The sequence below is a fragment of the Archocentrus centrarchus genome (assembly GCF_007364275.1).
Source record: "Archocentrus centrarchus isolate MPI-CPG fArcCen1 chromosome 18 unlocalized genomic scaffold, fArcCen1 scaffold_23_ctg1, whole genome shotgun sequence".
Taxonomy (NCBI): Eukaryota; Metazoa; Chordata; class Actinopteri; order Cichliformes; family Cichlidae; genus Archocentrus; species Archocentrus centrarchus.
In genome coordinates, this window is record NW_022060145.1 from 7,944,837 (window position 1) to 7,961,819 (window position 16,983).

Here is a 16,983-nt window from a genome sequence, read left to right on the forward strand (position 1 = left end):
GTAATTACTGCCACCTTGAAGGTCTGTGGTACATAGCCAACTGAAGCATCAATAATTGGAAAGACTTCTTTGAACAGTCAAGCATGAATGGGACCTAATGAACACTTTATGGGTTTGGAGGAAGTAACTATTTAAGTTAACTCCGGAAGATCACTGGGAGCAGAGCTTAGGTTGCTGCTCTACACTGTGTTGGCACTGAAGAGCATAATAATGAAGGAATTACTTCCTTAAACTTAGTTACAGCACTTTCAGAAAGACTTCTACTGTAATAAAACTTATTCCCTACTGCTGTGTAATCAGAGTAAATGTAAATATTATTAAGAAATGATCAGACAGGAGGGGGCTTTCAGGGAATACTGTTAAGTCTTCAGTTTCAATGCCATATGTCAGGACAAGATCCAGAGTATGATTAAAGTGGTGGGTGGGCTCCTTTACATTTAACGGTGGCTACGCTACCCTGGTCCGCACTGACTATAGGGGCCGGGCTAGCTATAGGATTTTCCAGGGTGCGGAGCCCAGTCTCCACAGCCCACTCATAAACTGCATAACATCTCAGCAGTCACTGGAGCTGGCAGTGACACTGAGCTCAGCATTGTTCTATTTCACACTCAACAACCATTGTTAAGCTGCAGGGTCAAACACATTAGTTACAGAGCTGACACACATGCAGCAGTACATCAAATGTGCCCCTGTTATGATTCTTATTTATGAGGGAGAGAGAAGTCTTTTTTTTCATGGGAAAATCTAATAAAAAGAGAGGCTTGACTGACATGTTGATACTTCAGTTTCTCTCTTTTTTTTTTTTTTTAGATTTAACTTTGGCGCCATTGTTGCGGAACGTTACACCATTTGGCCACATATTCATGTCAAGCGTGACGCGGCGGCAACACCTGATCTCACATCTAAAAGACTTGTGCAGACAAGCCTTGTGTAAACCTAGCAGTGTCTCTAGAACCTGGAAGGAGGGGCTGGGGTAACCTTTAAGCCCACTGGGGCAGTTAAAACAACAGGTGCCATCGGGGAGGGAAGCTCAGCTGTCGAGCGCAGGAGGTGACTGGCTTGTGGTTTGCCTTGCAGCAGCTGCAGGTAGAAGGGTCTCGACCTGGGGGTGGTGGATGAAGAGTGACCCGACGGCTGCTCGTGTGTGCACCAGAAAAGTTCTACAATGTTCTTCTCTAACAGTCCGCTGAATCCGAGCACGCCGCAGACCTCATTAGACGGAGGACTTGTGGCTGTGCATGAGCTGTGGAGCAGCTGTGCTTGTCAGAGTACAGACAGATGGGATGCCATATTTTAACGGAGAGCTCCGTCTCTCTCTATCCAGGCTTTATTAGCTCCCCAGTGACAACAGAATCTATTCAAGCAAGACCATACATGCTGTTCCACATAAATCTTTGTTCATGTGTTGGCTACTTTTCATTTAAACTTGCTTTATCCGCTGACTTAGATCTGTTTGCTTTTCATCTAAACATGACCTGCAGCGACAGTAAACTGCTTTTCTCTCCCAGATAGAAAATTGATCTGGGTGATGTAGAGCTGTTGCAATGTATGCGGCACAATAACCCCTTCGGTGACACTTTGAGCAACAGCTGGTGCACTTGGAAAGTTGGTGCATTTCTCAAATAGTATTGCTAATTTAATAACATATGTTTAAGCTTTGATAGACATGTCCTCCTGCTGGATTTAATGATGAAATCTGTTTTAACTCGTATCTTGCTTTCGATAAAGAACAAGAAAAAGCAGAACTGGAACACTGATTGAATCCAAAGGTCACTTTTATTTAATTCAGTGTGAATAAATTCAATACCGTCACTTTGACAGAACCCGAAAACACATTTAGGGGGATATGACAGAGAGCAGATTTTTTTTTTCCCTCTGAAACTAGACCACACAACACCTGTTCAATGACTTCATAAATGGATGACTCTGTTTTGGGTAAACAATAAGTTCATAAAGGACTCCAGCCACTCATCCATATAAGCCTAAATAGCAGTCAGTTCACTTTTTTCTGTGCACTTAAGTGAACATTAATACTAAAAAAAATATCCAAATACTGTGACATAATACCTTACATATCAGCTTTAGCAGCACTATACATATATATGAGTGAACAGGTCACACACACACACACACACACACAAACACACTCAAACCACACCTTCACATCTTTCCCTTTAAAGAAGAGTCGACACGCTGCTCATCTCCGACATCAGACTTCTCACCACTTAAAAACTACAACTACAGTGACTTCACGGTAAGTTGGTTAACACCGGTTACAGCAGCGTCAGCGTTTCAGGAATTCAAAACATGAGGAGTTGCCAACAGCAGTGCAATGCAAAAGACAAATAATGCTGTTTTAAGCTAATACAGTCGTTCGCTAAATCCTGCTATAATCTCCTAATGATCTCGAGGGTACTTCTTTAATGTTGTGCTCTGAACTGAGTCTGAGGTCTGAGGATAACTCAGACTGTTCAAAAAAAACAAAAAACAAAAAAAACAAAAAAACAAAATATATATATATTATATATATATATATATATATATATATATATATATACACACACACATAGGAATACAGGAAATCACAAAATACAATCCAAAGTGTCCAGTGAATAATTCAATCCAAAGTCGTGGAATGTTTCTAATACTATTTACAGCTTCTTTGAGATTCACATTACAACTAAGTAAAACCTTTAGCTGTATGGCTATGTATAAGCACCTAACACAACATGTAGGGGAGAGTGGGGTAAGATGAGCCACTTTTTTATTGTTTTGGTTATACAGACAAAATTAATTGACACTATGAGGGTGAGGGTATAAATGAAAACTACTGTGATGATCCAGTCATCATGACCCAAGTGGAAATAAACCAATCTTAACCTTATATTCAACCCTGTGAAGCATGTTCAGTTACAATTTTACATCTTGTCAAACTGTTTCACATTTTTGAACTTGTGAGAACATCAGTTAAATTTGAAGACCGCAGCTCACTGAGGACATCTACTCAACGTTCCACTGATCGCGGCCGCAAGGAAATGTGAGCTGCCGCTCCCTCCTAGCAGTAACCTCTAACCTTCTGAGGTTTAGGAGGCCTTCTCAACACATCATTCAGTGGAACGGATCCAACGTGATCCTTCTTGAATGTGAACGCGGGCTTCATCTGCAAATTCTTCAGAGAAATCTTGCACTCACATCGTTGCTCTCAAAGTTCTCAATCAAGTCAATGTAATGGCATATCTTGCATTTGGTTGCAAACTTTACAATGACATAATCACCAAATGAGAGACCAGAGTTGCCTTGTTTACTCTCATCAGCTCTCATAGTCTGAGGTGTCAACAAGTGGGATGGGGACGTCACTTTCCTCAGAACTGCTGAACTCTGGGATTTTCTTTTTTGTTTGTGCCTTATTTCACTTTGCAGGTTCTCTGGTATTTGGCACTTCTTTTCCCTTGTATTTTCTTTCTTGTTTGGAGGAAGGCCATAGAATTGGTCTTCCAACATCACGATGTGGTCAGCCAGCTTGTTCTCCATCTCCTCTGTAAAAACCCTCTTTGCTTCTGCTGTTCTACTGCTGCCTACTTTTTTTTTTAACCTCACTCTTCTTTATGAACCTTGGCAATGTTGATCTGTCAGTGTTTCTGTCCTTTGCCAACAGTTCTGATGGATTTTCCATCCTTAACATCAGTGAGTGCTCTCTCCATCTCTTCCAGGGGTGTTGAGCCCCAGTTGGTCCTTCTCTTAAACATTCTTGGCATAATGGCTCTTCTGCAATGTGAAAAAATATGGCTGACAGTTATTGGCTTTTGGCAGGGGTGAGCTGAACCAGTGGATCAATTTAACACATGGTCTCTGGCTCACTTTGCCCCATAGCAGCCATTTTGGACAAAATGGTCCAGTTTAGCTAACAAGGCTAATCTTTAGCAAAATAATTGACATGGTTTTATAGTTTGGGAATCCACCAACATATGCCATGGACAACAATACCTTTAAAATGAATTCACCTTGATATTATTTTCATTAAACACGAGTTTCAGTATGACTGAAATGATGGCTGCCGCCTAAAAGCAAGGTCACATGACCCTAGACAAGCATAGTTGCTAATATACAGGGGGTGGGTCGTCTTACCCCACTGGCTCATCTTACCCCACTCTCCCCTACTTGTAACAGGCTTTCACATATCACAGTGTTCAGAGCTACACTGAGCGATAAGCTGTCTGTGTTTCAGTGTGGGTATTTTTCACAGGTGAGCAGGTCGTCGTGGCGTACTGCTAATCAGAGTTTTCATAAAAAGTGTGTAGAGGTGAACTGACTGTTGGTCTAAGTGTAGAATAAGCAGTGAACATAGTGTGGGTGTCTGTGTTTGTCTATGACAGCACAGTGAGCGTGACCATTCCTTTGGTCCTTTTCAAGATGCTGACAGCTTCTTCGTGAGAAACGCCCTCCAGAGTCTGCCCGTTGACGGCCATGATCTGGTCTCCCCGCTTCAGACGCCCGTCCTCTGCTGCCGCCCCCTAAACCCACACACAAACACGCATCATTTTGACTGATAACGCCGAGGCTGTCAGGCTGTGCAAAGATAAACGGTGGCAGTTTAGGCCTCTTACCTTCCCAAAAACAGTTTTCACATAAATCGGCAGGTCTCCGTGGGGGCTGCCGTACCCTCCGACTATACTGAAACCCAATCCGTCTGGTCCTCTTTCAAGAGTGATGGCCTTATACTGAGGTGGGCTGAGGGAAAAGAAGGATGCATTCAGCAAACTGGCAAAACAAGAACATGTAATTCTCCCCTCTTCTGGCCGCCACTCCCCCTGCTTTAATCTTCTTACAGTCCCAGACTAATAAGAACTTCATACCCAAGGTCATCCTGGAAGATGCAGCTGGGTGCAAGACCCCCACCGGCCTGCTCCTGAGAGGGACCCGTCACGGTGGTGTCGCCACCTGCAACCACCTGCAGGTGCATTAACACACAGACACAGAAATCCACTCTGTTATAGTAATACTGGACTTGATTTACTGACACGATAAAGACAGATAGCATGACGGTAGTGCTTGATGAGGGAGTTTTATGGTACGTCAAAGCCTGCGACCGCCACCCTTTGTCTCGCCTGCTCAGGTGAACACTTTGAACAGCAATAAAGGGAAGAATACAGTACAAGCTGAGCTGCAGGTTATCTGCAGGTTTATCTGGCAGGAACACAGAAGGTGAGAGAATAAGTGTATGGGAGACCTGCAGCTGTATTGTTCCCGTAGCATTCTTGAGCAGAGTGACAGCCTGTGAGTGGCTCATGCCGTCAGCAGAGGTTCCACATATACTGACGATCCGGTCCCCAATCTGTAGATGGGAGAGTTTAGCACAAATTTACAGATGAGGAAGAAGAGCTCCACACAATGCGCAGTGAAGCTGAGGCTATTTGCACTTTCCAAGAAAAGTTTGGATATTTTAGATGCAGCCTGCTGCTCCCATTCCATCTCTCAGTTACAGTTCTGCATTTTTCCAACATGTCACTGTCATAAAAGTGTGTCTACTGTCTGAAACTTGTATCTGTGCTGTCATTGTGACTTCTGTGCTTTCATTATTATGCCACACAAAAGTAAATGTATGCTTCAGTTGAGTAATTTCATTATGCCGTGCTCTCTTTTCTCTTTCTGGCTGAAATTGTAAAACAGCATGAAGATTCACCCTGTTCATGTCAATGAGTCCTTCTGTGGGCTTAATGGTCTCGATACAGGAGTGGGTGATTTATTATCCATGTGAGCAATGGCTATTGTCCTCCTCCAGTCTCAGTCTAACAGAGTTTCAATTGTCAGTTTCTCTGTGAAGGTCACTGCTAAAGGCTGCAGGCTCTTGGCCTCTGGGAGCCGCTGACTCTGGTACACTGAGTGAGTAGGAGTAAATAAATGAGATTCGCATTAAATCCCACACAAGAATTGGAGGTATGCAAATTTTTTTGGGTTTTGTATTCTGATGAGAGCCAAATATTGAGAGGGAGGGTGACCGGTAAAAAGGATGTCAATCTTGTACCTTTAGCTTCTGGGTCTGAGCAGCTAGTCCGACGGGATTCATCATGGCGATGAAGATGGGTATGTCGCCCAGGGGGCTGCCTACTCCGCCCGCTATGCTGATACCCAGAGAATCACTGGGACCTTTAGTGAACTCCACCGTTCTGATGTCTTGTTGCTCTGGGTCTGAAACAAATGCACTGCTCTGATGGCTCGTCCCACATTTTTACTGATATTCTCTTTAGATTTTGTTCTGCTTGTTATTTCACGGTTGCAGGCTTGCAGTACTCACATTCTTCACTTGCGCTAAGTTTGTCAGGGTCACCAGGAAGGGTGCCAGGGTCTGAACATGGCTGAGAGACCACCTTGGAGCTTCCTGTTTCACTCATCTGAAACAAAAGCATTTCAAGGACTAGATAAGAGGAATTTCTATTCCACTTTAAATTCCTCATTTCCTGCCCCCCCCCAAAATGGACAATACTAGGGTAGTTTTGCATGACTGACAGTTAAAAATAACCTGCCATGCATATGCTTACACCACAGCTAGGTCTACTTTTAACATTATCTTGTTCCGTAAATGAGCAGTGCATTACCTGGCTGCTCTGAGACAGCCTTCTTTCCGAGTGGAAGGGGCCTGCCTTAAACCTCCCCACTTCCATTTTTATAGGTCCAACGCAGCACTGCAACACAAGACACAGCATTAGTTTATTTTCATTTAATCGGCCTGCACACTTTAAACCAAATGTGGCGCTCGGTGACGACAGGCTGTGGTGGGAGTACCTTCAGTAGCGCAGCCACGGCCTCCTGAGTGGCTGACCTGACATCCTCACTGTTGACTGACAGTATCTGGTCGCCCTGCATCAGTCGACCGTCGGCGTCCACCAAACCTCCTTTCACAATGTCAGACACAAACACTCCGGTGTCATTCCTGCTCAGAAAGATAGGAAGACAGAGACATGACAGTAGGCATGATCCGTCTGTGACTACAAGCAGCACTCTGCTGAGGATCATCAAGTTTTTTCTCAAATTGCTGACCTTAATCCTACAATTTTCCAGAGTTCAGTTTTTTCAGTTGTTATTGTTGGTACAATATTGATCTGGCAGTTTCGGGCTTTTCCAATATAACTGTGCAAGTAGGGCTCATATAATGGAATATTAAATAGCGACCAATTTTGACCAGCTTGTGGTTTTTTTTTTTTTTAGGCTTCGGTTCACGGTCAGCGGAGTTGCCTTCTACGCTTGCTGTGAGCAAAGACCTGTAAAACAGCAAGAGGAGAAGACGACTTATCTAAGCCTATCCCTTTTCTTTTTTTTTAAACCCTCATCTCAGTTGTGGACTTTGCATATCTGAGGTGCCAATCTCCACGTGGATAAGAACTAGCACAAGCAGAAGCAGTGAAGCAAGGCAACTTGATCCCACTCAGTCTCCAGTGCCAGAGATACTTGGCTGTCACAAGTGCTCACCACTAACTGCTAGCTTGCACATTTTTCCTTTTTTCAGCTGAGGCTTTTAGGTCGTCTGGGCTACTGTCTTTTCCATCCTTTTGAGCATTTTAGTTTTTTTCCACGTGTGAAGCAAAACCACTATGACGGAGGCAGAAACTTTTACAACTGTGTTGGCCCGACTACTGCTGTCCAAACTGTTCAACCTTTGACACCAGCTTGGGATATTTAACCCTGATCCTGTCTCAGATGTTGGATTTTTAAAAATTTTTTCTGTCAAACTTCAAACATGTAGACATAAAACAATTAGAGGCATACATAAATCCAGATATAGAGAAACAGAATCAGTCTCATGTATTTGAATGAATACATTATCCACAAGGACAGAAGCCTGACGGGTAAGATGGTCCACAATCTGTCTGCTTACATCCTAGTAGTAATTTTGCAAATCTTCCCTTTCATCCTCCTTTACTATTACAAGCAACAATAGCAGGATTGTCACATTGACAAAACAAGTGTTACAGCTCTGTCGCTGGTACTACAGCGAGGCAAGAAACTGAAACACAAACCTGTCCTGCTGACGTGTGTGAAAATTGAAATGCAGAAAAACCCTCGAGTTAGCCATGATCTGTTCCAGTTAGATATAAAAAAAAAAACATGTATCTGTGTTCTTTTGATTTTCCAGCTCGGGGCTATTTTACAGTTAAAACACCACTTGTTGCACTTACTGAAAAAACAGCAGAAATGTCATGTAGAGGAAAGTGGGAATTTTTACTCATTTTTACTGAATCTGCATAAAAATCCCAACACAGTGACTTTCTTTGGTAAGTTAAACTGGTCATACTGAGGATTTCATGGGCAGAAACATAATAAAAGTGCAAGCTATGACCTCATCCTCACAACTATGGACACAACTATGGAAAAAAAAAAAAAAAGTTACCTCTGGTCCCGTGATCTGCATTAAAGAAATAAAAACAATACATTTATTAACTAGGTCATTAATTCAAATAAAATATATGTTTTAACGCCTTGTCTGCATGCCTGTATTTTAAAGGGTTGCCACAAAAACAAGTTAATACACTACCACCTACTGTGACCCCCCAAAAAAAGCAACTTTCTGGGCTGCCGCTCAGCTATTTTCACATGCAAAGGCTCATTCAGCACTGCAGCGTCTAATGCGTTAAGCAGCAGACCTAACGGCGATCTCATTCCCACCTCCTGCCGACGATGCTCAATCCCAGGCCGTGGCCGGGATTCTTGTGCAGCTCCACGGTGAAAGAGTCCCACAGGTCTTCCTCCTTGTACTGGGCCTCGTCCCTGTAGACCATCAGCCGAACCCTCTGCGGTGTCTGCCGCAGCACGTTGATGGCTTCGTCGTGACTGGCTGCTCGCAGGTCGATGCCATTCACCTGTATAGGAGAGAAAAGCAGGTATGTACGAATGTAATCCAGCTACTCACTGAAGTCATGCAGCCAACCGTGTGGCCTCATTTGGTTAAGGTATCAGAGCCCCGATCTTCTATTCCAGGATATAAAGTAATTGCAACAGAGGACTATATATAAAAAGATCTAACAGCCCAATTTAATGCTAAAGTTTCCTTTAAACTGTTTCTTCTTTAGATATGAGGAAACTAGGTCATCCTTTAGAAATCACAGGGTGATGCTAGAATGCTTGAATTAAAGTACAGAAGGGAAACCTTCCCACAAACCCCTGCAAGATGCTCCAGCGGTCAGTTTATGAACTGCTGTCCAGCTTTTTTTCTTTTTTTTTTTTTTTAAACCACATTTAAAGAGGGGGAAATACCGCATTATCTTTCACCGTGATCCGTGCAGCAGATTTTTTTTTTTCTCGCAGTAGCTAAAATGGCATGACTGCAAAGTGGGAAAACTCTTTCCACTTTCCCTCTCTGACCTTTCTAAACACAACAGCCTGGCTCAGGGAGAGACGTGAATAGTGGAGGGCTATTAAGTCATAAGGGAGTGTGCATATGGGCGTGTGTTTCTATTCAGATCTAGTGACTGAGCTACAATATCTCAACTCCCGGGCTCCACCCCTGCCCTCCCTCGGTGACAAAGCATGAGGTCAAATGGAGGGCAAATCCAAGCAGAGCTCAGGTACTTAACTTGTCGAGGCACATAATGCACCCGGGATTTGTATAGCCTTCTTGATGCTTTTATTTATTTATAAAATATACACTGCTGCTCAACATATATTATACTCAAACTTTAAAAATCCAAGCGTTCATGTTGAAACTCCTCGGGCATGTCTCATCAAAATATGGTCTTCTGCCTCTTTTTATCTGCCTCGTACGTTACGCTCATTATGCTGCAGCTCACCTCTAGGATTTGGTCTCCTGCCCATAACCTCCCATCTTTCGAGGCTGCGCCCTGTTCATAAACTTCATGGATAATGATGGCCCCCTGGAAACAGAGAGAGGGTGAAAAGAGAGAGCTAATCAGGGCAACAACAACAACAAAAGGTGGAAGGGAAGCATTTAGCGTTTATTTGGAGGATATTAAACAGCTACAAGACAGATGGGGTGGAAAAGTGTATTTGTTTTGGGTTTTTTTTGAAAGTATGTGTACACACACATTCTTTCGTGCGTGTGTTTGTTGGCAAATAGACATAAATTTAGATTCCTATTTTTGTAAATGTGTGTGTTCCTGTGCTCCAGAGCAAGTGTCGTTCGGGGTCCTGAGGTTGCATTCCAGGGCTGGATATTGTCCGCTGCGGCCGAGGCCAGACAAAGAGCTGCTCCCCCAAGCCTGACTGAGCAGGCAGAATAGATGGGCTGAGAGGAGGATGGCAGGGGCAACAAGAAGAGGAGGAGGAGGTGGAGGAGAAAGCCTGTGACAACATCATTTCCTACATTCCTGAGCCGCCATGGCTATTTAGAACCTGAGTTATACTACCACCAAAGAATCCAAGTGGGTGGCACTGTGGCTGGGAACGCACGGTTCAGGTACGCAACTTCAAAATAATTGCAAATTTGCTGTTTGTTATTATTATTTTTTCCATATATTAAACCTAAGGCCATTGAGGAGACTAGCTCTTAATAACTGAGGGGTTTTGCCTCATTAGCTGACCGCTATTCCTATTTTTTTTTTTTTTTTTTTTTTTGTGTGTGTGTCCTACCAGCAGGGTGTCGCAGCCTCCCACGATGCTGAGGCCCAGGCCTGTGCGGCCCTTGGAGATGTCGATGGTGGTTTCACAGCCGGGGATGATGGGACAGGTCGCCGGGTCGGAGGCCAGAGCGGAAGGGGTGGATGAGCGACTGAGATCTAAGACAGAGGAAGCAAAGCGAGCGAGATGAAATATTCTTTTCACCTGACATGGCAGACCTGCTAATCCATTAGTGGTGCTTCCAGTTTTGGTGAATTAAAAGCAAGTGAAGCAAATCTTGTAATGTAAGTGAACTTACTAGGGGCCACTTCTGCCTCTGGCTGACTCTGGGTAGTCGGGGAGATGCTAGGCATGCTGGGTACGCTATCAAGGACTCCATCTGAGCAGCTCGTGTCCTGGGCAGAGCAGAAGGAGGAAGGGGTCTCCTTTGTAGTGAAGGTTAGCTTCACTGGACCTTTAGCTTTTCTCAGGAGTGAAGTGACCTAAAAGAAAGGAACACCAGTCAGACCTTTCACCTTGTGGCTTCAATAAAACTGCCCAGAAATGAAAGTTTATTTCCAGTGTAACAGCATTACCTTTTCAACAGTGTATCCTAGCACGGATTCGCCGTTCACAGCTAAGAGCTTGTCCCCTGATTTCATGCAGCCCTCCTGCTCACAGCACATAATAGCTTTGATTAGCAAAGGCAGCTAAATGTCCACAGCACAGAAGCCTTCATTATGCATGACATACTTTGCCAGTGTGTCCTTGCACTTCAGAAATACTCTCAATCTCGACTCCAGTCTCCGTGTCGCCCTCAACAAAAGTGATGCCGAGTCCTCCATCCTCCTATTGAAAGAAAAAAAACAAAAAAAAACAAAAACGTTATTGATTCAAAATATCTAAAATTATACCTCCATACACACAATGCATCTGCTACCACAGCCTTTCCAATAGCATGTGCTGAGTAACGTAGCTGTACTGTACCAGTTAAAGAAATCAAGTATTGCTGACAACAACCACCTCCAGAGAGACGAATCAGCCCCGACTTCACCTCACATCCTTCACACTTCTGATCTTTTTGCTCCCAGAGAGATCAGGGCATGTGTCTTCATATTAATGAGCTGCCTATGTGCTACACCGTTTGCCTCCTGTACCATATGAATGATTCAGCAATGGGGGGGGTTGTATAGTTTTTCATGCAGTGCTGTGTTCCCCTATCCTCCTTCCTTTTTTTCCACTTTGTTTCAACACTTTATAAAGGCCAACTTCACCTAAATCCTCAAAACATGTTCCTGAAAAACACGTTCCCACTTGACCCTTGTGGTAACTGTTCTTGTAGAAGCTTTCTTCTATTTGTTTGTGTTTGTGAGATACCTAATGGTAAGATTTCTGCTTCCACGCCAGTATTGTGCAACTGGATGCAACTTCGCTGCTGGTGCTCAAAGGATCAGACAATGACCTTAGAAAAACTTTGTCTGCTTTCTGCAAGCTAGAACACAGACCCCACAAGGAGTAAAAATCCATTCCTTTTTTTTTATTATTTCAGTAAACTGAGCCTTAAACTCCCACTGGAACTTTTGTTTTGTTTACTTCACCTTCTTTTTTTCAAAATTTTCTGTCTCTTCTCTCTGTCTTAGCTTCCTGTCAAACTTGAGCGCTCCTGTGTGCTCCCGATCTGTCTTTCTTTGACGTACCCCATTGGCTTTTTTCATTTTCTTTTTTTTTTTTAGTGCGTATACACCTCCCTCATTACTGCACTGTTTCCGAGACTTTCTTCCTGTTACTGACTGCAACTCTGTGTGTTTTGCGATGTCATCCAGTGCCTCTCACCTTCAGCTTTATGATGTGGTGAACATACGTTGAAGTATCAGCGTCACCATTAGCAGCAGCTTCTTCTGGCTGTGAGGAAACAGGAGCAGTAAGTGCACTGTGACGTAAATCAATCAAATTTGAGTGTGTCTCTTTGTCTCTTGGTGGGAGTACAGTACAGGGCGCATCTACACTACTTTTTTGTGGTTTTGTGGTGTCTTTTGGGAGTCACACACAACCACGGGACCACACAAAGAGATGCACATACATGAAAATAATTCAGAAACACGAGACAGTGTAAAAGCTAAATTACACGCCCAAATGTAAAAGTTAATGGCTCTGTTTATATGTTTAAAAGCTCATTATGCAGCCTCAACTGCATCATATAGCTCTGTAATAGCTATATGATGCGTGTCTGTTTAAGTGCTTCTGCATGTGTTTTCTAGGTGTGGCCCTAAGCAGGGTCGTACCTCAGCGTGGGGCTCCACTGTGTCTCCCTCGTGCTCCCTCACTGGTCCCACAGCCATCTGCTCGAGCGCTTCTGTGTTCCTGTTTCACAGAGTCATAACTCACGTAAATCGTTGCTTCTCTGCTTTGTGACAGCAGAGCTGTGATTTACATCAGCTGATCACAGTGTAGCTTTCAGGGAGTCGGGAAAAGGATGTGAGTTAAGCGGGAGGCTAAGTGATGTGATCCGGAACCGGGCCAAAGGCGGGTCAAAGGTCAAATAGATCAAAATCTGTGGTGACATATCAGCTAATGTGTCCGTACTACATACTAAGTAGCAGCCTGTAAAGGAATGAGCATCAAAAACAGCGGTAACATTTAAATGCTGCATGTCATCGTGTGGATGTCACGTTTTGCCTGTCCTAGATGATGAAGTTGCGGTAACTCACACGACCACCAGGGTGTGATATTTTATTTAAAGCCAACAAGCTAGATGGCTGATATGTTTGTAAAAATGGCCTCCATACACCTGTCGTGTCATCTTTTGTTGCTGCTAAACAATATTCATAATGTAGTATTGTTTAAATGGCTGAAAATCAACAGAGAGGTGGTGGAAAGTTCTTCACTGGACATTAAATATCGCACCCTGCTGGTACTGCAAGTTACAGCAACTTCCTGCAATTTCAGCATGCGCACATTTCACGCCTACGAGAGGCAAAGTGTTTAAAAGGATTTATCGCTCCTCACAGGATTGAACCGGGTGGCTTTTTGCTTGTTAGGCAAATGTAAAATAATTTATAAATTTACTTCGGATCTCGATTACTTTTATTTGTCAACTGCTAACTTTAGCCAAACCCAACTGTTAAATTAAATTGCAATTTATGCTTTTCAGTCAGATTAGTTGAGCTAATCTGTACACATGCCACATATCAAGTAGAAGCGTTGCATCTTTCAGTGAGCATGCCACTAAAACTTTTAAAAATCACTGTTCATAGCCAAATGCCACCTTGTGTGATGGTTTTAAAACAGGTGTAATATAAATGTTGTTAATGTTTACTGAATAAAAAAATGTAACAATACTTGAAAACTGCGGTGTGTTAATTATTTTAATATAAAATATAGTGTATTAAAGCATATAACCTTCTGGTGTGTGCCTGTGAAAGAATCTGTTACTAAACATTACAGGATATGGGCTATTATAGCCAAACACGTGGTGCAGCCTTCTGTTGAATAACAATAGCTCCATCTATTGGATCTTAACTAACATTACAATATTCTTTCTAAGGCATGATGACTAACATGCATATTTTGACAGAAGCTTTAATAGTAATGAAAAAAGCCTGCCAACCTGACAAAGATGATTTTGACTCTGGATGGAGCGCTCTTGATTATGGAAGAGGCGTTCTGATGGCTGTGGCCGTAAAGGACTTGTCCGTTGATCTATAACAGAATATAAACATTATTGCTCAGAAACGCAGATCCAGAATCTTAAAATTAGAGATGAGACACATGTTAAACAGCAAGTGAACTGTGAAACTAATTCAAGACACATCTCACCTCCAGCAGTTCATCCCCAACTACCATACGTCCATCCCTGCCGGCCGCCCCGTTGGGGTCTATTCCCACCACGAACACACTCATGCGTGAGCGGTCCCTGTTCCCTGCCAGGCTGAGGCCCAGGCCTGTTTTGCCTTTCTCCAGCTCAATCATGTGGAGGACACCTGGGAGGCTGCCATAACGTTGGATTATGTTCTCTGAAAGAGGCAGGTGAAGTCGTGACAGATGTAAGCTGACAATACAACTGAAATAGCGCCAGATTTGTCTTGAGCCTTATGACTCCACCTAAGGTTTCCCAAAAGAGGAGCAGGTACTTGAAATCTGTGGCATGCAGAGACACCAAAAGTAAAAGGCAGAAGTTTGCCAGCAGAATTTTCTATTTCAGCTTCACCTTCTCTCATTTTGTCTCAATCTTGGCTCTTTTGTTCCCTCTCCAGTCTTTTTCTCTTTGTCTCTCCACCTCTCCTGTCTCTGGTGTGTTAGATAGCTGCTGTTCAGACCAATGGGCTCTTGTTGTTCTGGGCTCCCTGCCACTGTTGAACCATCAGTCCTGTACTAATCTCCACAACTCACCTCCCCGGGCTCAACCTCATCAATCTTATTCCCGCAGGACGGGCTCTGTCTATCTGGCTCACACACATACGCACACAAGGACGCACATACACACATTCGCCACAGTCCCAGGTGTTTGGAGGCTGTTCTTTATGCTGATTGCCTGCTATCTCTCTCTTCAGAGCAGAGACTTCATCCTACAGTTGACATGAGAGTGTCTGCAGGATGATAATAGCCTAATTGGGACACTGAGTCCTTCAGGTTTTACTGAGGTACAACCACCTCAGGCATGTGAATCTGTGCACTTTTATGGCAGACTCTTTGTTGTATCATTGATTTATGGGCAGACAAGACAAACATGTAACTTGGAGGACCTCTTGTGGTCATTTGGTGTTACTGCACATAGTATGTAAACATAGGCTCTCAGTTCCTCCAATACCAATTAGGTTAAAATACTCCTGTTGTATGCAATGCAGGAATACAGCAATCACAGACCAAATTTACATCAACATTCACATAGTTTATGACTACCTTATGATATTTCAGCAAGAAAGCAAACACCCAATTCCAAAAACATAACAAAAGGCCCATATTTTTAAGACAAACTAAACTCACTCCAATTATATCCGTACTCATCCTCTGGCTCCTCATCCTCCTCCTTTTTCTCCTCAGCAGTCTCAGCGGGTCTGCCAGGAATCTCTGTCAGCGTGTCTGTATCAGTCTCTCCCACATGGGGCACCACTGGCAGGGGGAGGACAGCGCTGGTGGGAGATGCCTTTGCCGCTTCACGCTTCACCAGCTGTCGCGCCACAGATGGAGGCAGAAAATAGTTGATGAGTGAAAGGTAAAGAAGATAAAGAAGGTTTCATCTCTCCATTAATGTTTAAATCAATTTGTCGTCAGGTTCACAGCGACAGGAAGGCTGATGCAATCAACAAAAGCCATATGCTTGGTTTACATTTACATATTTGTTAGATGGAAGTTTATTGATGCTACAAGCTCTGATTACAATTGGGAAAATAACACTACTCCATCAAAAAAGGATATTTTGTTACTTTTTTATAATTAATGAACAGCGGAGATCAAAATTAGAGAACATCTTACATTAAGTGTAGTAATTTGTGAGTCCTTGCTATGAGATTATGACAATGCAGTTTAAAAATGTTATTAGTTTGATTGTTAGAACAGTTTGTTAATTATTTGTTTACGCTCTGGCCAACTTTGCTCAGCTCTTCTTTACTTTTTAGATTCTCATTTATCGGCTGTTATAAATGCTGATATCGATATATCGGCGAGTAGCTAATATCAGCCGATATACTGGCACCATCAATATATCAGTCAGGCTCTAGTAGAGAGCGTAGAGGCCCTTTTCTCTAAATGACTATAACAGAACTGCGCCTGCAGACTGTTACCGGTTTGTCACATTGCTCTGGTTTGATGTTGGTCCACTCTTCCCCATCTCTTCTAGTTAGTTGCTGTAGTGGCTTTCATCGCCATAATTTTGCACACAATGAGCTTCCAGAGACTTTCAACTGGACTCAGTATCTGGTTGATTATTTTAATGCTCTCGATGCTCCCAAGTTTTTTTTTTTTATCTATTTTACAGTGTGACATGGGGCACTGTCCTCCACAGGGACTTCTGGCTGACTGTGTTGTGAAGAAGCTTTAGATTTTGCTATTTAGGTGTAAGACACACCCAACTTGTGCTGCAGACATCATCCCCCAAACTATGATGTCCCCTCCTCCAAAGTGACTGACTTCTTCACACTCTTGAGAATTCCCTTTTTCCCCATTTGACACAGATCATAAAAATTCCCCTCTAAACAAACTAAGTGTAACATGCTCTCATCACTAGAGAGATATTTGGACCGGTTCTCCTCTGTACGGGTGAGCAGCCTCATCATTCTTTCTGTTCTGGGCTTGGTTGCTGCAGGGTGGGCTTTCAGTCCATTTCACTCAGACACTGAGACACTGTGTGTGCCTCGTTCAGCAGGGAAATGAGTTGCCTGTAGCGTTCATCAAGATTTTCCATCCTGCTGTCTTCTGCATTTATTTTGCATGGCTGACTAG

The 16,983-nt window shown here is 43.3% G+C and overlaps 1 protein-coding gene across 1 annotated transcript in view; it reads right to left on the reverse strand.

Annotated features, from left to right (window-relative positions):
• Positions 1-1,757: 1,757 nt before the first annotated feature.
• The window catches only part of mpdz (multiple PDZ domain crumbs cell polarity complex component), a 50,464-nt gene continuing 35,238 nt past the window's right edge, over positions 1,758-16,983 (reverse strand). The window contains exons 32-52 of the mRNA XM_030722507.1: positions 15,529-15,712; positions 14,362-14,558; positions 14,153-14,244; positions 12,828-12,906; positions 12,379-12,447; positions 11,299-11,394; positions 11,142-11,216; positions 10,865-11,048; positions 10,579-10,724; positions 9,780-9,863; positions 8,659-8,852; positions 8,384-8,398; positions 6,781-6,928; positions 6,594-6,680; positions 6,293-6,389; positions 6,023-6,186; positions 5,228-5,332; positions 4,854-4,948; positions 4,605-4,728; positions 4,338-4,511; positions 1,758-1,994 (exon numbers count right to left, since the gene is read on the reverse strand). Of these exons, the coding sequence (XP_030578367.1) occupies positions 4,365-4,511; positions 4,605-4,728; positions 4,854-4,948; positions 5,228-5,332; positions 6,023-6,186; positions 6,293-6,389; positions 6,594-6,680; positions 6,781-6,928; positions 8,384-8,398; positions 8,659-8,852; positions 9,780-9,863; positions 10,579-10,724; positions 10,865-11,048; positions 11,142-11,216; positions 11,299-11,394; positions 12,379-12,447; positions 12,828-12,906; positions 14,153-14,244; positions 14,362-14,558; positions 15,529-15,712 (2,382 nt within the window). The 3' untranslated portion in view covers positions 1,758-1,994; positions 4,338-4,364. The remainder of the gene's footprint in view (positions 1,995-4,337; positions 4,512-4,604; positions 4,729-4,853; positions 4,949-5,227; positions 5,333-6,022; positions 6,187-6,292; positions 6,390-6,593; positions 6,681-6,780; positions 6,929-8,383; positions 8,399-8,658; positions 8,853-9,779; positions 9,864-10,578; positions 10,725-10,864; positions 11,049-11,141; positions 11,217-11,298; positions 11,395-12,378; positions 12,448-12,827; positions 12,907-14,152; positions 14,245-14,361; positions 14,559-15,528; positions 15,713-16,983) is intronic.